General features: G+C 41.2%; 1 protein-coding gene across 2 annotated transcripts in view; it reads right to left on the minus strand.

Annotated features, from left to right (window-relative positions):
- Positions 1–18,537, minus strand: part of LOC131439227 (E3 ubiquitin-protein ligase SMURF2) — a 78,758-nt gene that overhangs the window by 6,667 nt on the left and 53,554 nt on the right. For both annotated transcript variants that reach the window (XM_058609992.1, XM_058609991.1), the window contains exons 4-12: positions 16,895–17,137; positions 10,081–10,789; positions 9,316–10,022; positions 8,779–9,251; positions 8,510–8,715; positions 8,248–8,444; positions 7,994–8,183; positions 7,734–7,933; positions 7,508–7,671 (exon numbers count right to left, since the gene is read on the minus strand). In XM_058609992.1, the coding sequence (XP_058465975.1) occupies positions 7,508–7,671; positions 7,734–7,933; positions 7,994–8,183; positions 8,248–8,444; positions 8,510–8,715; positions 8,779–9,251; positions 9,316–10,022; positions 10,081–10,789; positions 16,895–17,137 (3,089 nt within the window). The remainder of the gene's footprint in view (positions 1–7,507; positions 7,672–7,733; positions 7,934–7,993; positions 8,184–8,247; positions 8,445–8,509; positions 8,716–8,778; positions 9,252–9,315; positions 10,023–10,080; positions 10,790–16,894; positions 17,138–18,537) is intronic.

The raw sequence follows: 18,537 nt of genomic DNA on the forward strand, positions 1-18,537 counted from the left end.
AACGGGAGTTCGGCTTGGACGATGTCGTAAGGAGCATATGTGTGTTACGGTGCTTTTTTCCGGGGAAAGTTGAAAACCGGTTCGAACTGTCCATTTAACAACAGCTGTTACGGCTGCTTGTATTTTTCTTCTTAAAGCTATCGTTGTTTTGCCAATGGCAACTAACACTACGTCATCTGCGTATACGAATATGTAGATTTCCTTCGGAAGCTCGTTAAAAATTCCGTTCATTGCTATTAAAAATAAAGTAACGGATATAATTGAGCCTTGTGGTACGCCGGTTTCTTCTGGAAAGACCTTTGATCTGTGGTTGCCTATGACGACTTGGAAAGTTCGTCGGCGGAGAAAATTTCGTAGGAAATACAGTATGTGTCCTGATAGACCCCACATAGCGAGTTGTTTGATTACTCCTGGTGTCCAAGTGCGATTGTAGGCCTTAGCTAAGTCGAGCGTGGCGATTTCCGTATGCAGATTAGCTGTTTTGGCGTCTTGTAGGACCTGTGCTAAAGTTGCAAAGTAAGTTCCGGTGCCGTGACCTGGTCGAAAGGCGTGCTGACGATGGTCAAGGTAGTTTCCGTTTTCAAGGTAGTGGACTAACCGGCGGTTGACCATTCTTTCTAGTATCTTACTAGAGCAGCAAGTTAGGGATATTGGGCGGAAATCGTTTGGGGTTGAAGCGGCATTATTTTTTGGAATTGGTACAACTAAACTGTGCGTCCAGTCGATTGGAAGCGTGTTGTTTGCCCATTCCTTATTTAGAATACGTAGTAGGGTGGTTTTTCCTTCAAGAGGTAATTGTTTTAACAGAGGATAACCCACTTCATCAGCGCCGGCTGATTTGCCCTTGCTACGGGCTAATGCGTATTCGAGTTCTGACATACTAAACGGTTTGTTGATATCGAGGCGGTATTCGGTGTCTTCTGGTATTATAAGATTTGCCAATGAATCGGTAGAGCATTCGTTCTTGCGAGTGAAAGGGCTGTCATACTTGTTCAAGGCCGACAACGAAGCAAAATAATCTCCAATTACGTCGGCTATAGTTGCGGGGTTTCTGATTACTGAGCCGTTGAGATTGAGAGACATCAGGAATCAGAACAGATTGGCTCGAATGGCACGTTCCCCTTGTTGTATGGAGATTTGTGCCTTGCCGCAAGATCTGTATTATCATCATTTTCCTGAAGGGAGAGGAAAGACTGAAAGGAAGGAGCAGGGTAGTTTAGAAGCTGGGTAATTTAGGAGAAAATGACGACACAATACATGTAAACAGAAGTTAATTCTGCACCCCTAGGGGTGCTGAACATTCTGTTGGACTGCACAAAGAAAAACATATAACCAGAAGTAAATTCTGCACCCATAGGATGCTGAACAATCTGTTTTAACCTTTACAGGTGTAGACTCAATGGTCTTGATTATTCCTGCCGAATAGTTCGAACAGAAATTTTCTGAAAACCGTAGTTCAGTTTTAATTTCTGTTTGTTAAGAAGATTTAGAGAGCCATCGTCAATACTGCAGAAAAACAGTCGTTTTCCTGCAACTGCCGGAGCCGCTCTCAAAACCTTCCATCTCACCGTCTGAACTACTGGGTTTTGCAGATATATCCGCTTCAGAACATCATTCTCCGTCAATTTTTCCTCGGGATCCCATGGAATAACGAATGAAATCCTGTTCTGATGCAGACAGTAAGGTTCTATCACGAACCTATTTTCGCCCGCCTCTTCGTTTATCATTTCGAGCCTCTGTCTGAGCCAGGTCGAGCTGTCCTCGTTGTCCGGATGAAACCAGACAACCCCGAACCTGAGTCCGCACCCATTGAAGCTCGGAATGAAAGACGTAGGAGGCGTAGTAAAGAGGAAATTATTTAAAATCCTCATCAGATTGTCCTTCAGATCCGTTGTAAACAATCCATTAAACATACGAACCTGAAAACGCTCTGTTGAACTGGGTTTATTTTCCTCGGAATGAGGTTTTGTACGCCCAGATGGTTTCTTACGGAGTCTTTTGTTTTGATTCCGTTCGAAACTTTTGCCTTTTGTCTTCTTCGCATTAGGATTTCCATCCGGAATGGCTGGAGACTTAGGCATACGTTTTCCTGAAGGATTTCCAGAACTAGCATCGCCAGGTGCCGTGATCCGATCACTCCGAGAGTCAGACTCGCAGTTTTCGGGTTTTCGACTTGTAGGCGATGTAGCGCCGGAATTTCCAAAGGCCAGGACTGATTTCGTTTCCATCTTGAATTAAAAAGAAATCTTCAGATGGTACGGAATGGTAATTTTTAGAAAAAATAGCTTGGATTACCAACTACTCGCTATGGCGGTTCAAAGTAAAAGAGGGATATACAGCGATTTGGGATAAGTCGCTGATATAATCTTTAATAGTATTAAATTTCACTACTATTGTTCTTTACGGTTGTAGTGAAAAACTACCCTAATGTAGAATCAGTGTATTGGTACACTATGTAACAGACGAATCAATTTGGAAGCAACTAGTTTTGCTAGTAAAATCGTGTAATGAGAGAAATGGGAAGATTTCTCATCAATAGGCTAAGGCTTTATTCCAAACCTGTATGCTAGCAGTTAACGCTAGATGATACTAGTATTGATAGTATTGTGTGAGGAAGAATGGTACTACAGAAGAACAACCAGCAGACAAATGGTACCGAACTTGCGCACATATGTCCCAAAACTTTTGCTCTGTGATGTACCATCAACGCAGAAGATATAATTGTATATAAAAAACAGCAAATCCTGGTGACGAGATAAGCCACACAGATGCTGTATGCATATCAACTGATATTGTAATCACACCACAATAGTCGAACGGACTTATCCAGTGTGTAATGAAGAGAGATTGAGATTGAGATTGAGATTGAGAGACATACCGAGAGTTTTTCGTTTGCCACTCAAGGCGTTAACCCTGTTCCATAGGTCAGCGGGGGATTGATTGGAGTTTATGCCGTCGAGGAATTCTTCGAATGATTTTTTCTTAGCGTCTCGAATTAGTTGCCGACATTCGTTTCGTGTCTTACGGTAGTGTTCGGCGGCTGCCGCTTTTGCCGGGTGTCCATCTGTGATTCGGCGAGCGTTTCTGAGTGCCTTTCTTCTTGCTTTAACTGCTAGTTTGGTTTCGGTTGACCACCACTGCAATGATTTGCGTCCGACTTTAGAACTGGTTTTAGGTATCGTGGTACTGGTTGATTGGTGAATCAACTGCACCAGTTGAGACACATCTTGTGGGGGTTGCGAAACCATTTCTTGTTGTAATGAGAGGACAAAGCTCTCCCAGTCTGCTTTCTCGTAAACCCATCGTGGGCGACGTGTGGTCTTTGGTGGTGTGTCTGCTACGCGAATCGTGATTGGATGGTGGTCACTTCCTCGTGGATCGGAGCTTGCTTGCCATAGTAGCTTGTGTGTAATGCTAGGGCTAACCATGGAGATGTCTACGGCGGATGTACGTTGTCCACTGGTGAATGTCGTGGATCCATCATTAAGTATTATCAAGTCTAATGCCTCAGAGATATCAGACAAAATAATGCCTCTGTTGTTAGGAGTGACACTTCCCCATTTTGGGTGGTGACCGTTGACGTCGCCTAGTATTAGCTTTGGATCTTGTATGGCTTCTATAGTTTGTAGAAGACGATTTTGGAGGTTTGGTATCTTTTCACACGGTAGATATATTGATGCCACCGATAGAGGAAAGGGGTATTCGATCCGAACGACGACGATAGGAAGATCTGTATTTGGTTGAACCACGGAGAAAGGAATGTCCTGAAATACTCCTATAGCTACGGAATGGTAGATGTTTGTTCCGCATTTGTATGTCCATCGATATTTTCCGGATAGCAAACGATTCAATTGTTCCACGGTAGTACGGTGTGCTTCTTGTATTGCGAGAATCATTGGAGGGTTGTCCTGAATGAGTAGTTGTAGGTCACCTAAATTGTTGTGTATCCCATTTATGTTCCATTGTAGTGCTAATTTAGTTCGGTTTGGTTGTTGGTTATTGGTTTGTTCATTTGGCTGATGTAGTTTAGCGTATGATGATCGTGAACAAGAGAGATCCGGCGATGTTCTACTGGAAGAGGTGGGCGTTGCTGGGGATGACGAACTGGCATGGTGAGTACTGGTCACTGCTGTTATTGAAGATGCGCTGGCCGGGGTGATTGCACCGGATCCGTAGTTAAGAAGTAAAAAACGGTCGTATGTTTCAGCGTTGCGTGTATCCGATGGTGCAGCGAGCGGATGGGTGACCACGGGGTTCGTCATTGCCCCACCGCAGGAAGGCTTCGGTGAGGGGCCCGCCGGCGGCAGAGGTAATGAAACTGTGTTTCCGATTTTTTTCATTCCCACGTTGTCCGAAGGGGAATAGGCAGCACTGCCCTTGTCCGTCCCTCTTCCGACGCGCCCGGGATGTAGAGGGGTGTCCGCCGGTTCCGGTGGTGGTGTAACTTCCGCACCGACGGTGCCTCTACTGTCCCGAGGAGAAGTCGGGAAAACTAAAGTCTGAGCGGGTTTACTCTTTTGTGTTCCGTGTGAAGTCACAATATTAAGTTGGTAGAGGTTTCCTTTCGGTTTTGGACGGAGAGATGTTTCCTGTGTGAGGTTGCTTGCATTTAAAATGTTTGATGCGGTTGACGATTCAGTCAACTCCACGATGTATGTGGACGGTGCGTTATTGATTGATTTTGTGTTCGTTGTTGTTGTTTGGGGAGTTTGAAATTGCTGGTATGACTAGTTTTTCGGAGTGTGACTGATTGCATGAGTTGAAATTAGCGCTGGTTTATTCTGACATACTTTCATCCCAGCTTGAGGCAGGGAGATTGATGCTTATGTCGTTTCCGGTAGGTTGTTTACTTTTGGGTCTGTCCGATGATCCATCGGAGTCCATCGGAGAATGGTTTCTTTTGGAGTTTTTTTCAGACGGAGTTTGAGGTTGAGGTGTTGGACTGGTATCACTGTCGTACATATGGTTTGTTTGAGTTTTAGGCTGACTAGGCTTCTTGTTTGGTTTTTTACTGCCGGAGCGAACTAGAGAATGGTTCTGAGACGTTGTTGGTGATACTTTGTCTGTTTGTTCACGTTGGTGGTCGAAGATGTTTCGGAGAATCGATATTTCCTTGTTCTTGTTGTTTAGTTTAGCTTCGAGGTCTGTAACCTTCGAAGATCTTCGATAGTTCCATTTTTCCTTACGAGGTTTAATCGAGAATCCTTTTGCAAACATTTTTCTAGAGCTTTGATGCGTTCATCTTTCTTCTTCATCTCTCTGGTCAGAGAATCCATTTTGATCATGAGTTCGGAAATAAGATTTCTATACTTATCGAGCGGTTCGATGAGTGCGGTAGGACAGTCTCTTTTAAGTAGCTCGTTTTGGAGTTTATCCACTTTAGCAGAAAGCTCCTTAATTTGTTGATTTTTACTGGCGACGGTGATGGATGCAAAGGATACATGGGGGTGAGCTTGTTCGTATGGTTTTCTGGCCAATGGGTAGGAAATACCTTTGTCTACTTTTAGTCTCTGAATGTCTTGTTCTTTGCAATACTCGGGGCATTTTCGGCTAGATATGGGATGGTTATATTGATCGCATCGTTTGCAGTAGCTTTCGGCTTCGCATTGGGTGTTATCTTCTATCGGGTGGTCTTTTGAGCAGTGTCCGCATGTTGGTGAGCTTTGCTGACAACGTGGACGGGTGTGTCCAAAGGACCAGCACTTGAAGCATTGCAATGGGGCTGGGTAATATGGACTTGTTTTGCATCGGATCCATCCGAAATTAATGTGTGAGGGGAGCACCGTACCGGCTATCGTGAGTATTATGGTTGGTGTGTTTTCCTTTTTATCGGCGACGCGTTTAGTTATACGGCGAATGTCGCGAATACCTTGTCCGGATAACCATTGCTTCAACTCTTCATCGGGCATATCTACGACGTCTCTGCATCTCACTACGCATCGGGTCATATTAAGAGTAGGGTGTTCTGTGATTTTGATTTCAGTTTTATCGATGAGTGAGGTTAGGTCTAATAGTTTTTTTATTTGAGCTTTACTCCGTATCTTGAGGGCATACGTTGTACCTTTATTTTCTGGAAAAGCACCGTCGATTTTCGATCCAACGCAATTTTCTACTGATTTCCTTATCAAGAATGGGTTTTTAGGTAAAACACCCGATATTGCTTCCATGCGAAGCACGTGAATCGGACCGGAAAGGCCGGTTTTGTCCATGTAGTCCGGTAGAAGGGGGCCGGCAAAGCCATTATCGAAGAAATTCGAGCAACTTTCCGTTTGTTCCCCAATGGGGGGAAAAAGATCAAGTGCCTTCGCCATGAGCGGCGAGGCAGAACAGGAGCCTTGATGTATATCGTAGATTTCCGCGGTAAATGAAAGGTTAGAACACAACCTCAATATCGAGCGGGGCACGTGCTAATCGGCACTCCGAGGAGGCCTATCTTTGTGCGTGGTTCGGCAAGTAACGGCAACAACGGGACAATAACCAATTACTCCAAAAAACTAATTATTGAAAGATTTTCCTCCGAATGTCGAGTTGTCGTTTACGCACTATAGAATACGATGAGACAGAAAAACGATATATGAACCGATCGCTTTGAGTGTTCAACACGAACTACGTACCACTCTTGTTGACAGCAACAAATACTGGGTTTAATAAAAAATATGCTTCTTGAATCAAAACTATAGAAAACTTTCCTGCAGTAGACAGTATAGTTTCGTAGTAACTAGAAGATTACTACGCCAAATACATTGGCTTAGTACAGATACATTAAACCATGCAATGTTTTTGGGACATCACAAGCATTCAGATATCACAGATTGCGAAGAATCGATACATTAACTTTGTTAGAGCTTCACTCAACACAACAAGGACAAATCCCAAGACAGACATCGAGACGAAATTCATCCTCGCCTTGGAAGCCTTTGTTCTTGTAACCTTTTACGACATGAAATATTTTATTGGAATTATACCACCTGGACCAGATTTATTGTAGTATTATTCTTAGTCAGATAGAAACCGCTATCGATACTACATGACTATCTAGGCTGCTCGGGAAAGGAGGGTGACATTGAAGGGCAATTTCCATGGATGGTCGATTGGTGTGGAGATTTTTTATTGAAAAAGAGCTTCATCACACAAATAATTCAGGGGCACAACACAAACAAAAAGTGTTGGATATGATTTCATCGAAGATATAATTCTCTTTATCAATAAAATCGCTTCTCTGTTGGCATCCCTCATTTCACCGAGGGTCGTTCCACCAATTGGGACATTTCACCGAAATCGTCTGTGAGTATCTATTCCCCGCTTTCCCGAGCAACATTCAAAATTTGTTGAAGAAGAACAATATATCCGAGCAGTCAATTTTAAGAACAGAGCTCCCCGTTGATGTTTCAACGATGAGAAAAAGAAGTTTTGGCTCTACTTTCCGACCAACATTGCAACCAATTTCTCAGTAACCCTTGTCACAATGTGTTTTTCGATGCTCGAAGTCAGTACTTTATAAACTAACCTGCCAAAACCATAAGATTTGTGGTGTCTCCGGTGTGCACTGCTTCAGCCGTGTGTGGGCTTTCCAGTCGTTGACATCAATTTTGCTGATTCCTCCAATCACCAGCTCCAGTTCGCGTTCGTCAAACGGTCGCAGATACTGACTTGGTATTAGCTCGCCAAAACCTATCATAGAAACAGAAGTGTCAAAAGATCGATCAATGCGCTAACGGCAGTTATCCACCTACCTTTAGATAAAGCTAAGAATTGCTGTTCGATTCCACGCATAAATCGATAATTCACGTAAAGCTTAACGTATTCGCGTTTGTTGTCTTCGGTAACTGGCAGTGATGCACCGTTCGGCTTCAGCTCGTGTACCTTAAGGGCCCCGAAACTATTGTTTTCAACACTAAACGTCGATTCTATCACTCCGGTAATATTGTTTTCACTTTTGAAAGAAAGAGAAAAAATACTCAACAGAACTGATCAATCAACTTTAGGCACTTACAGCATCCATGTCAAACTCCTGTGCAAATCCGGATCGACATCTTCGATGTCGTTCAGTGTAATGGGTTTGTTGAGCAGCTGCTTATAGAAGGGCAGTGTAAAGCCTCCATCCAGCACGTGGTTATGAAACACCGCAACGCCCAGTATTCGTCCAACAAAGTGGAAATACGACAGGTGATCGGGATTTATTCCTACCGGCATACGAGATTTTTGTGTTTTGAGGTTTGCATAAAACATGAGTACAAATGAACTTACCAGAATCTTGGTTAATCTGTAATGAGTATCGATCGTCACCACTATACTGGAACAGTCCATACTGTGGATTGAGCATTTCTCGAGACAACAGATGAAGCCACTCTCGTGCAACACCACCGTAATCCAATCCTTCTTCGCCCTTGAATTTAACCATCAGTCGCTTGCGCATATCTCGTGGTCGCATTTTCATGATCAGTCTTTAAAAATCAATAATATAATTTCAGAAAACGTTATATATTTCTGAGCTGTATAGCAAAAATACCTGTAGCTCTCCTCGAAGATTTCATGTCGAGATACTTCCAAGCGACAGTGGCCCGAATGTGGTTGCAGCGATTGCAGCTCAGCCCTCAACGATCGGATTTTACCAACCAAATCTCGTCTATATTTGGGTAACAACTCGGCACCGTCCAGTAAACCCTGTGGAAGATCTGCAATGTTACAGGTTGTAGTCCGATGTGGTGTCGTGTCCTGAAAAAAAAAACATAGCAACTTTATTAGTTTTTCCTCATAATCGAGTTGTTCATTTACTACCATTAATAAACCATTGCTACTAGAGGTGGCCACTTCAGTACTCGGCATCAAACGAGAACTGCCGGAGCTTGAGGAAGCCACTCCATTCGAAACTTGTGGTCCTGCACTGGAAATAGGGCCAAGGGCGGTTGCAGAAGCCGCTGGAGAAGAACACCCGCTAGCACCTGCGGCACTGGTACTGGGTCCAGCAGCAACCGCCAATGGTGTTTGTTGTGCCTGTTTTCGAATCATATGCAGAATGTGCCCATTTAAGCGAGGATCCGTAAACTGAGTCGTTCGATTGTTGTGATCGACAAAGTAAACACGTCCGGAGGCTGTTTTACGCTGTTCCCAACCGTGCGGAAGCTGTCCCAATGTTTCCGGTGCAATGTTTTGCGTATCAAAGTCGCGAGGTATTCGGGGATCGTGCCACGTTGACATTTTGGTTGGTATATGATAAAAGTAAACCTGCCCCTGCTGAGTGGTTCTCATTTCTATAAAGAAATAGAGTTCAAAATTTAGTTTAACTGATGAACATCTTATAGTTAATATTCCTACCATATCCTGGCGGTAAGTCTACAGCAGGCCGTACCAGTGGCGCACTGCCTCTTGTTTGTGGCGGTGGCATTACAAGTGGTGGCCGTGCTGTTCTGGATGATCGTCTGCGCGAAGATGGTTCCTCCGTAGTACTTCGAGTGGAACGACGTGTTCGCTGAGCTGATGACTCTCGGGACCCATCACTTCCGCTGTTTCCACCTGTAGAAGGCGCCGGTTGTTGGGGTTGAGGTTGTGATCGACCGGAAATGGAGTGCGCTTCAATCGAGTTAATGTCCTGCACCCGATTATTGCCGTTAGGTAGATTAACGCTTGAAGCGGGTAAATAAGAAGGCACTTGTTGTTGTACAGTCAAACTATTCGCGTTGCCTGTGTCCCTGGGAGAACCCGTGGCACCATGCGTCGGTGAGTGGCTATTGCCATTGCTATTCGAACTATTGTTATTGCAACTTGAAATGGTTGTACCATTCATCAGCATTCCGTTGCTGGTGTTGCTAGAAATGGAATTGTTCAGGGATGAAATATTGGCGCTCGTGTTGTGTGTATTTGTGCAGTTGCTGTTGTGATTATTGGTACTATTCGTGCTACTGGAAGCTGAATTGCAGCTCAAATTCGGAATATTTCCATTTGGTTGCGGTGTTCGCATGTTGGACGGATCGATTGACAAGGAACCTATTGCATTTGGCAGTCCTGATAACGGTAGAAGGTCCCTAGGAAAAGGAAACGTATTAATAAAAACAGAAAATAATGTTTACTATTGAATGATACCTTGCCGAACCCGAGTTTCTAGGCGTTGAATGTTCTGCGTTTGTTTTCGTTGTCACTGGACTATTGATTTCACTAAGTGGGCTAGTGCTTGAGCTTGGTGTAATCAGAATATTTTCGTCTCGTATTCGCACAGGACTTTTTGCATCGTTACGACCCAACCCTCCGGTACCACCTGGATTCAACAATGCACTATTCAGAAGCCCCGTACTGGTGCAGTCTAAATCTTTTGTTCGTTCTTTGTTTGAATTGCAGTTTTCCTTGTTGTTGGAGTTATTGAGCATTATTTCCGCCGAGTGCCGTCTACTACTGGAATCATTCGATTGTATACTATTGATACTATTGTTGGTAGCCGATTTCGACGGTCCCGGTGGAATTGAATCGGCACTACTGTTGTTACTGCTTCCATTACTCAATGCTGGCTGTACCGTACTGGCCGGTTCCGTTGGACGAGACCACTGAGTCGTCTTGGTGACATGATTCACATAGTACACACGTCCATCTTGCGTCAAACGTTCCTCCCATCCGGTGGGCAGTTCGTCTTTAACGATTTTATCGTCATCATCCGGACCACGAACGTCACCGGTTGGACCCACTATTGCCAACGGAGTACCACCGGTGGTTCCATCTCGGGACATGAGCGAAACGATGATTTGACCTTTAACGGGATCTGGGTCGTCTTGTGAGGCTTTGCACAGCTCCAGTCGTTGGTCTGTAACGAAATAAAAAGCAAAACATATTCAATAATTTTTCTTAACACTTGTACCGTAATAACATACACAATAGATGAATAAAAATTAAAATTGTTATGAAAAAGTTTAATATCTCTATAATTCAAACATTCAACAACCCGCTGACATTTAATATCAAATAAACATGATACACTGGAGTGGGCTATGCACCGAATGATTAATTCGACTAGTATTCCTTTTTTACAACTTTTTCCAAGTGACTAACACGCCGGTCGAAAAGTTTCCGGTCTGATAAAAGAAAACAACGCTTAGTTTTCAAATTTCGATTTAATTCATCAATGTATTCTACTTGAAAAGCAATACAATTATTCCAACCGTGTTCCAGCATTTCAACACAACTTTCATACCACGACTTCTCGTAAGTCTCAAAAACGCTTCAATGAACTTTTGAGACGATTTTCGGAACAACAGCGTGGTGCATCAAAGATATTTGACCACGTTTAAATTCCGCCTACCAGTCAATAATGATTGATTGGTTTGAAACAAAGCAAGGATAATTATTATCAAATCATTTCTTCGCTAGCAGTTTTTTTTTATTTTGAAAAATAATGATTCATCAACACACGAATTTTGTTTTCATCATTGCGTCTAATTTTCCAAATGAAGTGTTTCTGAAAGCACAATAAATAACACACTAATGAACCGAATATGATTAAATTTCGACAAAAGACTACGGAAAGATGTCTGTTGAACGCTAAGCGGATTTTTAATTTATGACGCCATCTGTCTGTCAGACCGGGGATTTATTTGACATTATGCCCAACAGGGTCAGGGTACTTCCTTTCTATTTTTTTGCGTTTTTTGTTCGAAAACAAGGAGGAAAAGAAAAACAAAAAAAACACTTCCAAAAGGTAGAAAATTAGGAGGTGTACGAGTTGAACCGTAGGGATTTGGAATGGTGATTAATTCTGTCGAAAAATTGATTAATTATATGATTCGAATCGCAAAACATAGTCTTCACTAAGCCTACCGTCCTAGCTAAATATTGGATACAATCAGGCACATTTAAAAGAACAAACGACTTGCATATTAAACCAAGACACCATTCGACTACCACTTGTTTCGATCAATGCAGAACGTTCTTATGCATCACTTTAGTCGAGGAAATTAGATTTTAATTTGATTCATTCTGGAACTTTAACTTTCATTGCTCCAAAATTTGTAATTTCCAGAATATCGAAAATAAAATAATTGACAGCGTCACAAGTGTTGGAAAAAAGCTTTGAAAACTCCAATAGGCACTTCCAATTCGAAATCATTCATCAATGTAATCTCCTCCAAAAGCAAAACAATCATTCCAATAATTGTATTTTGCCTCAAAATAGGTTTCACAGTCAGTAATTGTTTCTTCATTTGAGCTCATTTTCTTACCAGCGAGCATTTTTTTTCAGGTCAATGAATAGCTAGTAGTCACTGGGGATCAGTTCAGGGCTGTACAGTGGATGAGAAAGCGAAGTGTGATTCGTTCAATTTAACCATCGTTGTCATCGACTTGTGAATCGGTTTCTTTATATTGGTGAAACAGTTTTTTTTTTCTTCGGCATATGAGGGCGTTTTTACATGATTCTTACATTTAAACGATCTAACTACGCTATGTGGTATTCGCTATTGATGGTTTTTCCTTTCTCAAGATAGTCGATGAAAATTATACCATGTTCATCCCAAAATACTGAAACCCCAACGTTCAATCTTCTCAGATGATTGTTCTGCTTTTGGACGCTTCGGACATGATTAATCGGTTGTAGTCCATTCAGATGATAATCGTTTTGCTTACGGAATGAAGTGATGGAACCATGTTTCATCCATTGTGACATATCGATGCAAAATCTGATTTATTACTAGTATACATGGCCAAACACTGGTCTGAATCATCAATACGTCATTGTGTTTGATCGACAGTGAACCCACTTTGAGAGAAACTATCTCATGGTCAAATGTTCATGCGTAATTGTAAACACAATGCCTTCTGACATCTTTATGATCTCAATTATCTCACGCAATTTCAGTTAGATATAATTAATTTGTAGATGTGGATTTTTAATGTTTTTTTTAGTAACCCCCTCAATTGAACGACCAAAACGTTCACCATCATCGATACTGTAGACTACGTTTTAATTCAGCTAACCAATAACAAATGGTTCTTTTCGATGGAACAGAGTACGGGTAACACTTTTGAAGCCTTTGACAAACATGTACAGTATTTTTTTTCGTCAAGAAGCAATAATAAATTAACACACGAAATTGTTTTGAAAATGACAAAAGTAGCGTCACTCAAATGGCTGTCATTTTTTTCTAACTAATCGAAATGTCATGAAATTTCACACAAATTCTCTTGAAAATTGGTATTTCACAAACGTCATATGGATTTGACAATGATAACGTCATCTGTGTATTAGTCACACGATTTATTGAGTAATGTGTTATACTCCGGCGCTCCAGTTCGCATACGTGCCTTAATCAAAGCTACAGTCGCGTGAAACAAGTTCAGTGAAAAATAACACGACATCAAGACGAGTAAACCTAAAACGCAAAAAACGCCGGTTACACAACCAAGGTAATTATTATTAACTTCAAAAAGAGCAGTAACCGGATTTAAACCCTTATTGAAAGAAAAAAGGCACAATTGCTGCAGTTGAACCAATCGTATAGTGTAATACACATACAGCTCTTGGTCAAACACGAAGCGATATATAAAAATCCGGTGGGAAATATGTTACCTAAGCCCACTGCGTTGAAAATAATAATGTAATATAATAGTATAACTGGTATAACAGCAGTGTGCCTTAAAGATTATATTATTGAATAAAAAATTGGACCATTTCGCCGATTGGGTCAGTACGTCGAAAGAGTCATTTTGCGAAAGCGACATCTCGTCGAAAGGGTAATTTTTTATACACCACAACAATAATTAGAAATAATTGAATAATTGATGTGGTACAGTAACATAACCAAAGCCAAGAAGGCTCGGCGACACCAGCTGAGTTGGCCACTGATCCGCCGTCGGAAGCGGCGCACTAAACTGAGGATATTTACCTTCGATTTGCGAACAACAAATCGTAATAGTTCTTTAGAAAACGTTTAGAGCCATGAGAACGGCTGATTTGGTGTAATGCTCTCCACCGTTGTTTTTTCACCAATGCAAAAGACTGGCAGCTGTGACGTAATCGCTCTTGTCGGAAGCGAAACTAACTTTGCAAACGACACAAAATATATCTGCTCGCAGTGGCTATAGAATTCAAACTGATCCAATAAGAGGTTTCTTTTTACGTTATTTCGTCTGTAGCTTTTTCACTAATGGGCGGTCCTAACAGCTATAAAAATGTCGTTTATTTCATTTTGGATTTGCATTTCATTGAAAGAAACTATCAGGATGCTGTACGGGATTCATTTCTGCCTTTCAGAAAGACCAAATTGTGGAACTGACTACGATATTAAACACTGTTCGGAACATTTTTCTCGAACGATTTGTTGTACAGCAGCAGATATTTTGTTCTCTTCCTCAGAACGCGTTCTGATTGGCTGGTGTTGACATGGGTCAAATGAGACAGGTTTTACAATAGTGTACTATTGAAATACTTCAATGCTGTTGCTATACACGTTTCGATTCTATTGGTAGTTAGATTATATAAATCCTTTCACAGATCACTGAGCTATGAGCTTTAAAAATACGAGAAAGGCAAACGCGCCTTATGAATTATCCTCTTTGATACTCGTTGATACCAATCATTTCAGTAAAGTTTAATTTTGAATTCTATGAGATTATGTCACACAACTGAAAATTTTATCATAAAATTGTGATCATATTTCCGATGGCATGTAGCAAAAATTATGTTGATTCGTTAGATACAACACGAGATATTCACGATCAAAAACTTATCACTCTCTCAGAGGGTAAATTTTGAAAAGGCACCCCATAGTAAAGTAAGTCGTATTCACAACAAAAGAATTACCTCACTCTCCAGAAAAAAACACTACAAGGGAGAGCCCTACGGGTTTGTTCAAACTGGTGTCGTAGGAATAAACATCTATAGTCAAAAACACTCCTAACATTACTTTTTAATGTTTAGGTAAATGTTTTTTGTTGTCTATAGTGCGAAGCGAACGGCGCACAAATAACATCCACAAACGGTTCAGTTGCTGATGAGCATATCTACCTTCTCAACGGCAATTTCGAGCCGCACAAAGTGCAAATTGATTCGATACTGATGATTCTTGTTTCGTGAGGGAACCCCTTTCAAACACGAACACACACACACATTGAACAGTGTAATTCCTATGAAAAGCGTTGTCTATTGTGCGAAGCAATCGGCGCATGAAATAAATCCACAGAAAGTTCACTTGCTGGTGTGCACAGCATTATCGAACTAAACACAGTGCAAGCCGGTTACACATTGAAGAGCGGAATTCGAATGAAAACTGTAAGCTTGCGGATACAAAACTATCGTCTCTGTTTGAGAAAATCACAATGGCTTGAAAAACAGGGAAAATTAGACATTGCTCGTTATTAATTCAAATTTCCAGTTCCAATAATATATAAAGTGATATCTACTCGAATAGATGCGCAGAAATATTTCCAAATAGTAGGTGTGGGGGTACCCGGTTCAAAAAATAAGGCACTTCTCTTACATGCCGCCGGTTGTCGTATGTTCGAATCTCGACCTGGAAGGATTCTTAGTGTCAGTAGAATCGTAGCACTAGCCATGAAATGATTCTGTAGGCTAAGAATCGTATGCGAAGTCTGTTGAAACAGAGGGGTCAAATTCCACAAAAAAAATGTAATGCCAGGACATTGCTTTGCTTTAGGTGCAATGCATTCGAAAATCTGTTCAAAATTGGTTGTGCTGTAGATTTTCAAAACCTAACCACTGTTAAAAATGTCTATATTTAACCTTTACCCCTGTTCTGAGACTGAGTCCACCTGAACCACAACAGTGAAAATGGAAAATGCGAATGCTAGGAGTGCACAAGAATGCAGGTTCAAGTTTTACTTCTGAACGAATTCAGACCGAATATATGACTTAAACTACAATGTAAATCTCCGAAGTTGTGAACGATACACTTTTTTTAAATTGACCACCCACTGAAACTAAGCTGAAAGCAATTTAAATTTGATTATTTCTACTATTTTGATTTACTAGTCGTCCAACAGTTCGAGACCTGAATCGGACAGAAATGTTAACTGCTCTGTCAATTAAGTCAAATTTAGTCGTCCTTTGACACACCCAAAGAAATATTATTGATGCAAAAATTTTTTTTTCTTCGATAATAAAAATGGAATGGAAAGAGAAGTGACCGAAATGGTCGTATGTTGTATGCAAGCTTTCAATTACTTATCACTACTGAATGTGAAAAATTTAGCTTCAAAATATAGAATAATAAAGAATTGTCAATGAACCTAATTATACGCCAACTTTTTTTTACCGAGATGAACGAAAATATATTTGAACCGATTGAAATCTTTATATGTGATTGATTTCTTCCGTGAAAAGATAATAAAAAACGAAAACAAACGGTTTTCAGTAGTAAAATCGAGATCGGCGTCGCCATTCACTACGCACAGCAGAAACGAATAAATTATTGAATTGGGTTTCCTATGCAGACGCCACTTGCTCATATTGGCGGAAAAAACAAAAATAAAGAGGCACAGCTCTCTCTCTCTATCTGTTGGCGTAAAATAAATGGTTTCAAGTCAACAATAGCTTCAAAATGGGTATGGTGTGGAAGAGACTTCAGACTTTGTGAGAAACTTATTCTATGTTATAGCTATAGTAGACACATCGCTGTATGCAGTATCTTCACGCATGTACATCCGAACAGCACCCCCGAACCAACTGCTTATTACAGTATAGCAAACTAGCCATAGCAAAAAAAAAACAAACACGATACACAACCACTCAAGGTCATTTGCGTGTGAGTTTTCAAATCATTGACTTCGATACCGTGTCATTGCACTGACTAGAATTAGCCCCCTTGCACCCGTGTTTATTTTTTGATTTTTTTGATTACTTATTCTGTACCCCTAAATTCAGTAGTGATATAACCATACAAAATAAACCTATACTTACATCCCGTATCCTTCAGTCTCTGTATCGTGCCAGCCATAATGCGTACGCATCCCAGAAAACCGGAACCCTGGCGTTTCTGAACCTTGCGCTGGTTCCAGATCGATATCGTGATGTTGTCGTTCTTCCCCAGAAACAGATCGTAGTGAGTGTTCCATCGTGGTTCCAGCGACGCCTTGCAAATCTCCGTTTTATACTCCTGCGGTGTTCCATCGACTCGAATTTTAGCAAACGGATCGGGCAGTCCTGTCAAAAAAAAAACAAGAGAGAGAAAAGCAAAACAATGAATAATCCATTTCCAGTACAGCCAATGATCTCGATGAATTAAATTCAAAGCCACCATTAACAAGTTCAGTGCCATTAGTGCTTCGGTCACTGTCTACAAACAGTTAGCATATACCGAAATTCCCAATTTAAGTCAAGTGAAAACAAAACAAAAGTCATACAGCGAAACAAAACCATCACACAAAAGAATATGGTGCGAACGCCGGCTGAAATAGAAACCGGTAAAATTCATCAATGAAAGGAAGCTCACCAGTCTGAATATGTACAATGTTTCCGCACTAGCGTTGGGGACCGTCGTTTATACACATTTTCATTACTATTCCTCAGTGCGTTCGGAACTTTCATGCGACAAGTAAAACCAGTGGGGCGTATTGTTGGCGTTTTGTGGTCAGCTAACCTAACTAATTCTGCATGCTCAAATGGATCTTATGAAGTAGTTTAACTGAATTTATGAAAAGAATCAACGAACTGGGAAATTGGTTGGAACTCAATAAAATTCGATTTCGACAACACAACCAGTTCTGATCAGAGCAGGCGTTGTCTGAGTACTGAGGACGTACACTCAGACAAAATGATCTTCGAAAGTCATATGAACGAATTATGACTTTCAATCGATTCAGCTCGACGAACTGAGCAAATGTCCGTGTGTGTGTGTGTGTGTGTGTGTGTGTGTGTGTGTGTGTGTGTGTGTGTGTGTGTGTGTGTGTGTGTGTGTGTGTGTGTGTGTGTGTGTGTGTGTGTGTGTGTGTGTGTGTGTGTGTGTGTGTGTGTGTGTCAGTATGTGTGTTGTCAACTAAGAGGTCGAGATCTTAGAGATGGCCGGACCGATTTCGATCAAGCTAGTCGCAAATGAAAGGTCTCCCCGTCACCCTCAACGCTGTTGAATGGTTTTGAGATCGGATGTTTACTTTTTGAGTTATTCGAAGTTTTATGTCGAAATTTTAAGTTTTTTGACAGTATCTGTCACAATTGACCTTGAAAACATAATATATCTTCAGACTTAGATTCCGCACGGTAATACCTATCCAACAAGCCATAGATTGTTAAAATCCGTCCATTTTTAACGGAGATATCGAAATTTTTGTGTAAGCGACTTTTTCCTCTACTCCAGCAGTAGAAGTTTTGAGCGCTGTCTGGCAAAGAAATGCTTGGAAGCAACATAAAACACGATTTTCATACTGTTAAATACATTTGTACCCAAAAGACTGTGTACAGCATAATATTTTGCCTCGGATCGATTTTAGCACGGTTCGTTTTTGGCAACATAATCGTTCGAATATGCCATATGCAAACCAGATGAAAGAATTTTTGATTTGAAAGTAATTCCATAATTATGTTGATTTAAACTACTTACAGCAATA

Source organism: Malaya genurostris, chromosome 3 (assembly GCF_030247185.1).
Source record: "Malaya genurostris strain Urasoe2022 chromosome 3, Malgen_1.1, whole genome shotgun sequence".
Taxonomy (NCBI): domain Eukaryota; kingdom Metazoa; phylum Arthropoda; class Insecta; order Diptera; family Culicidae; genus Malaya; species Malaya genurostris.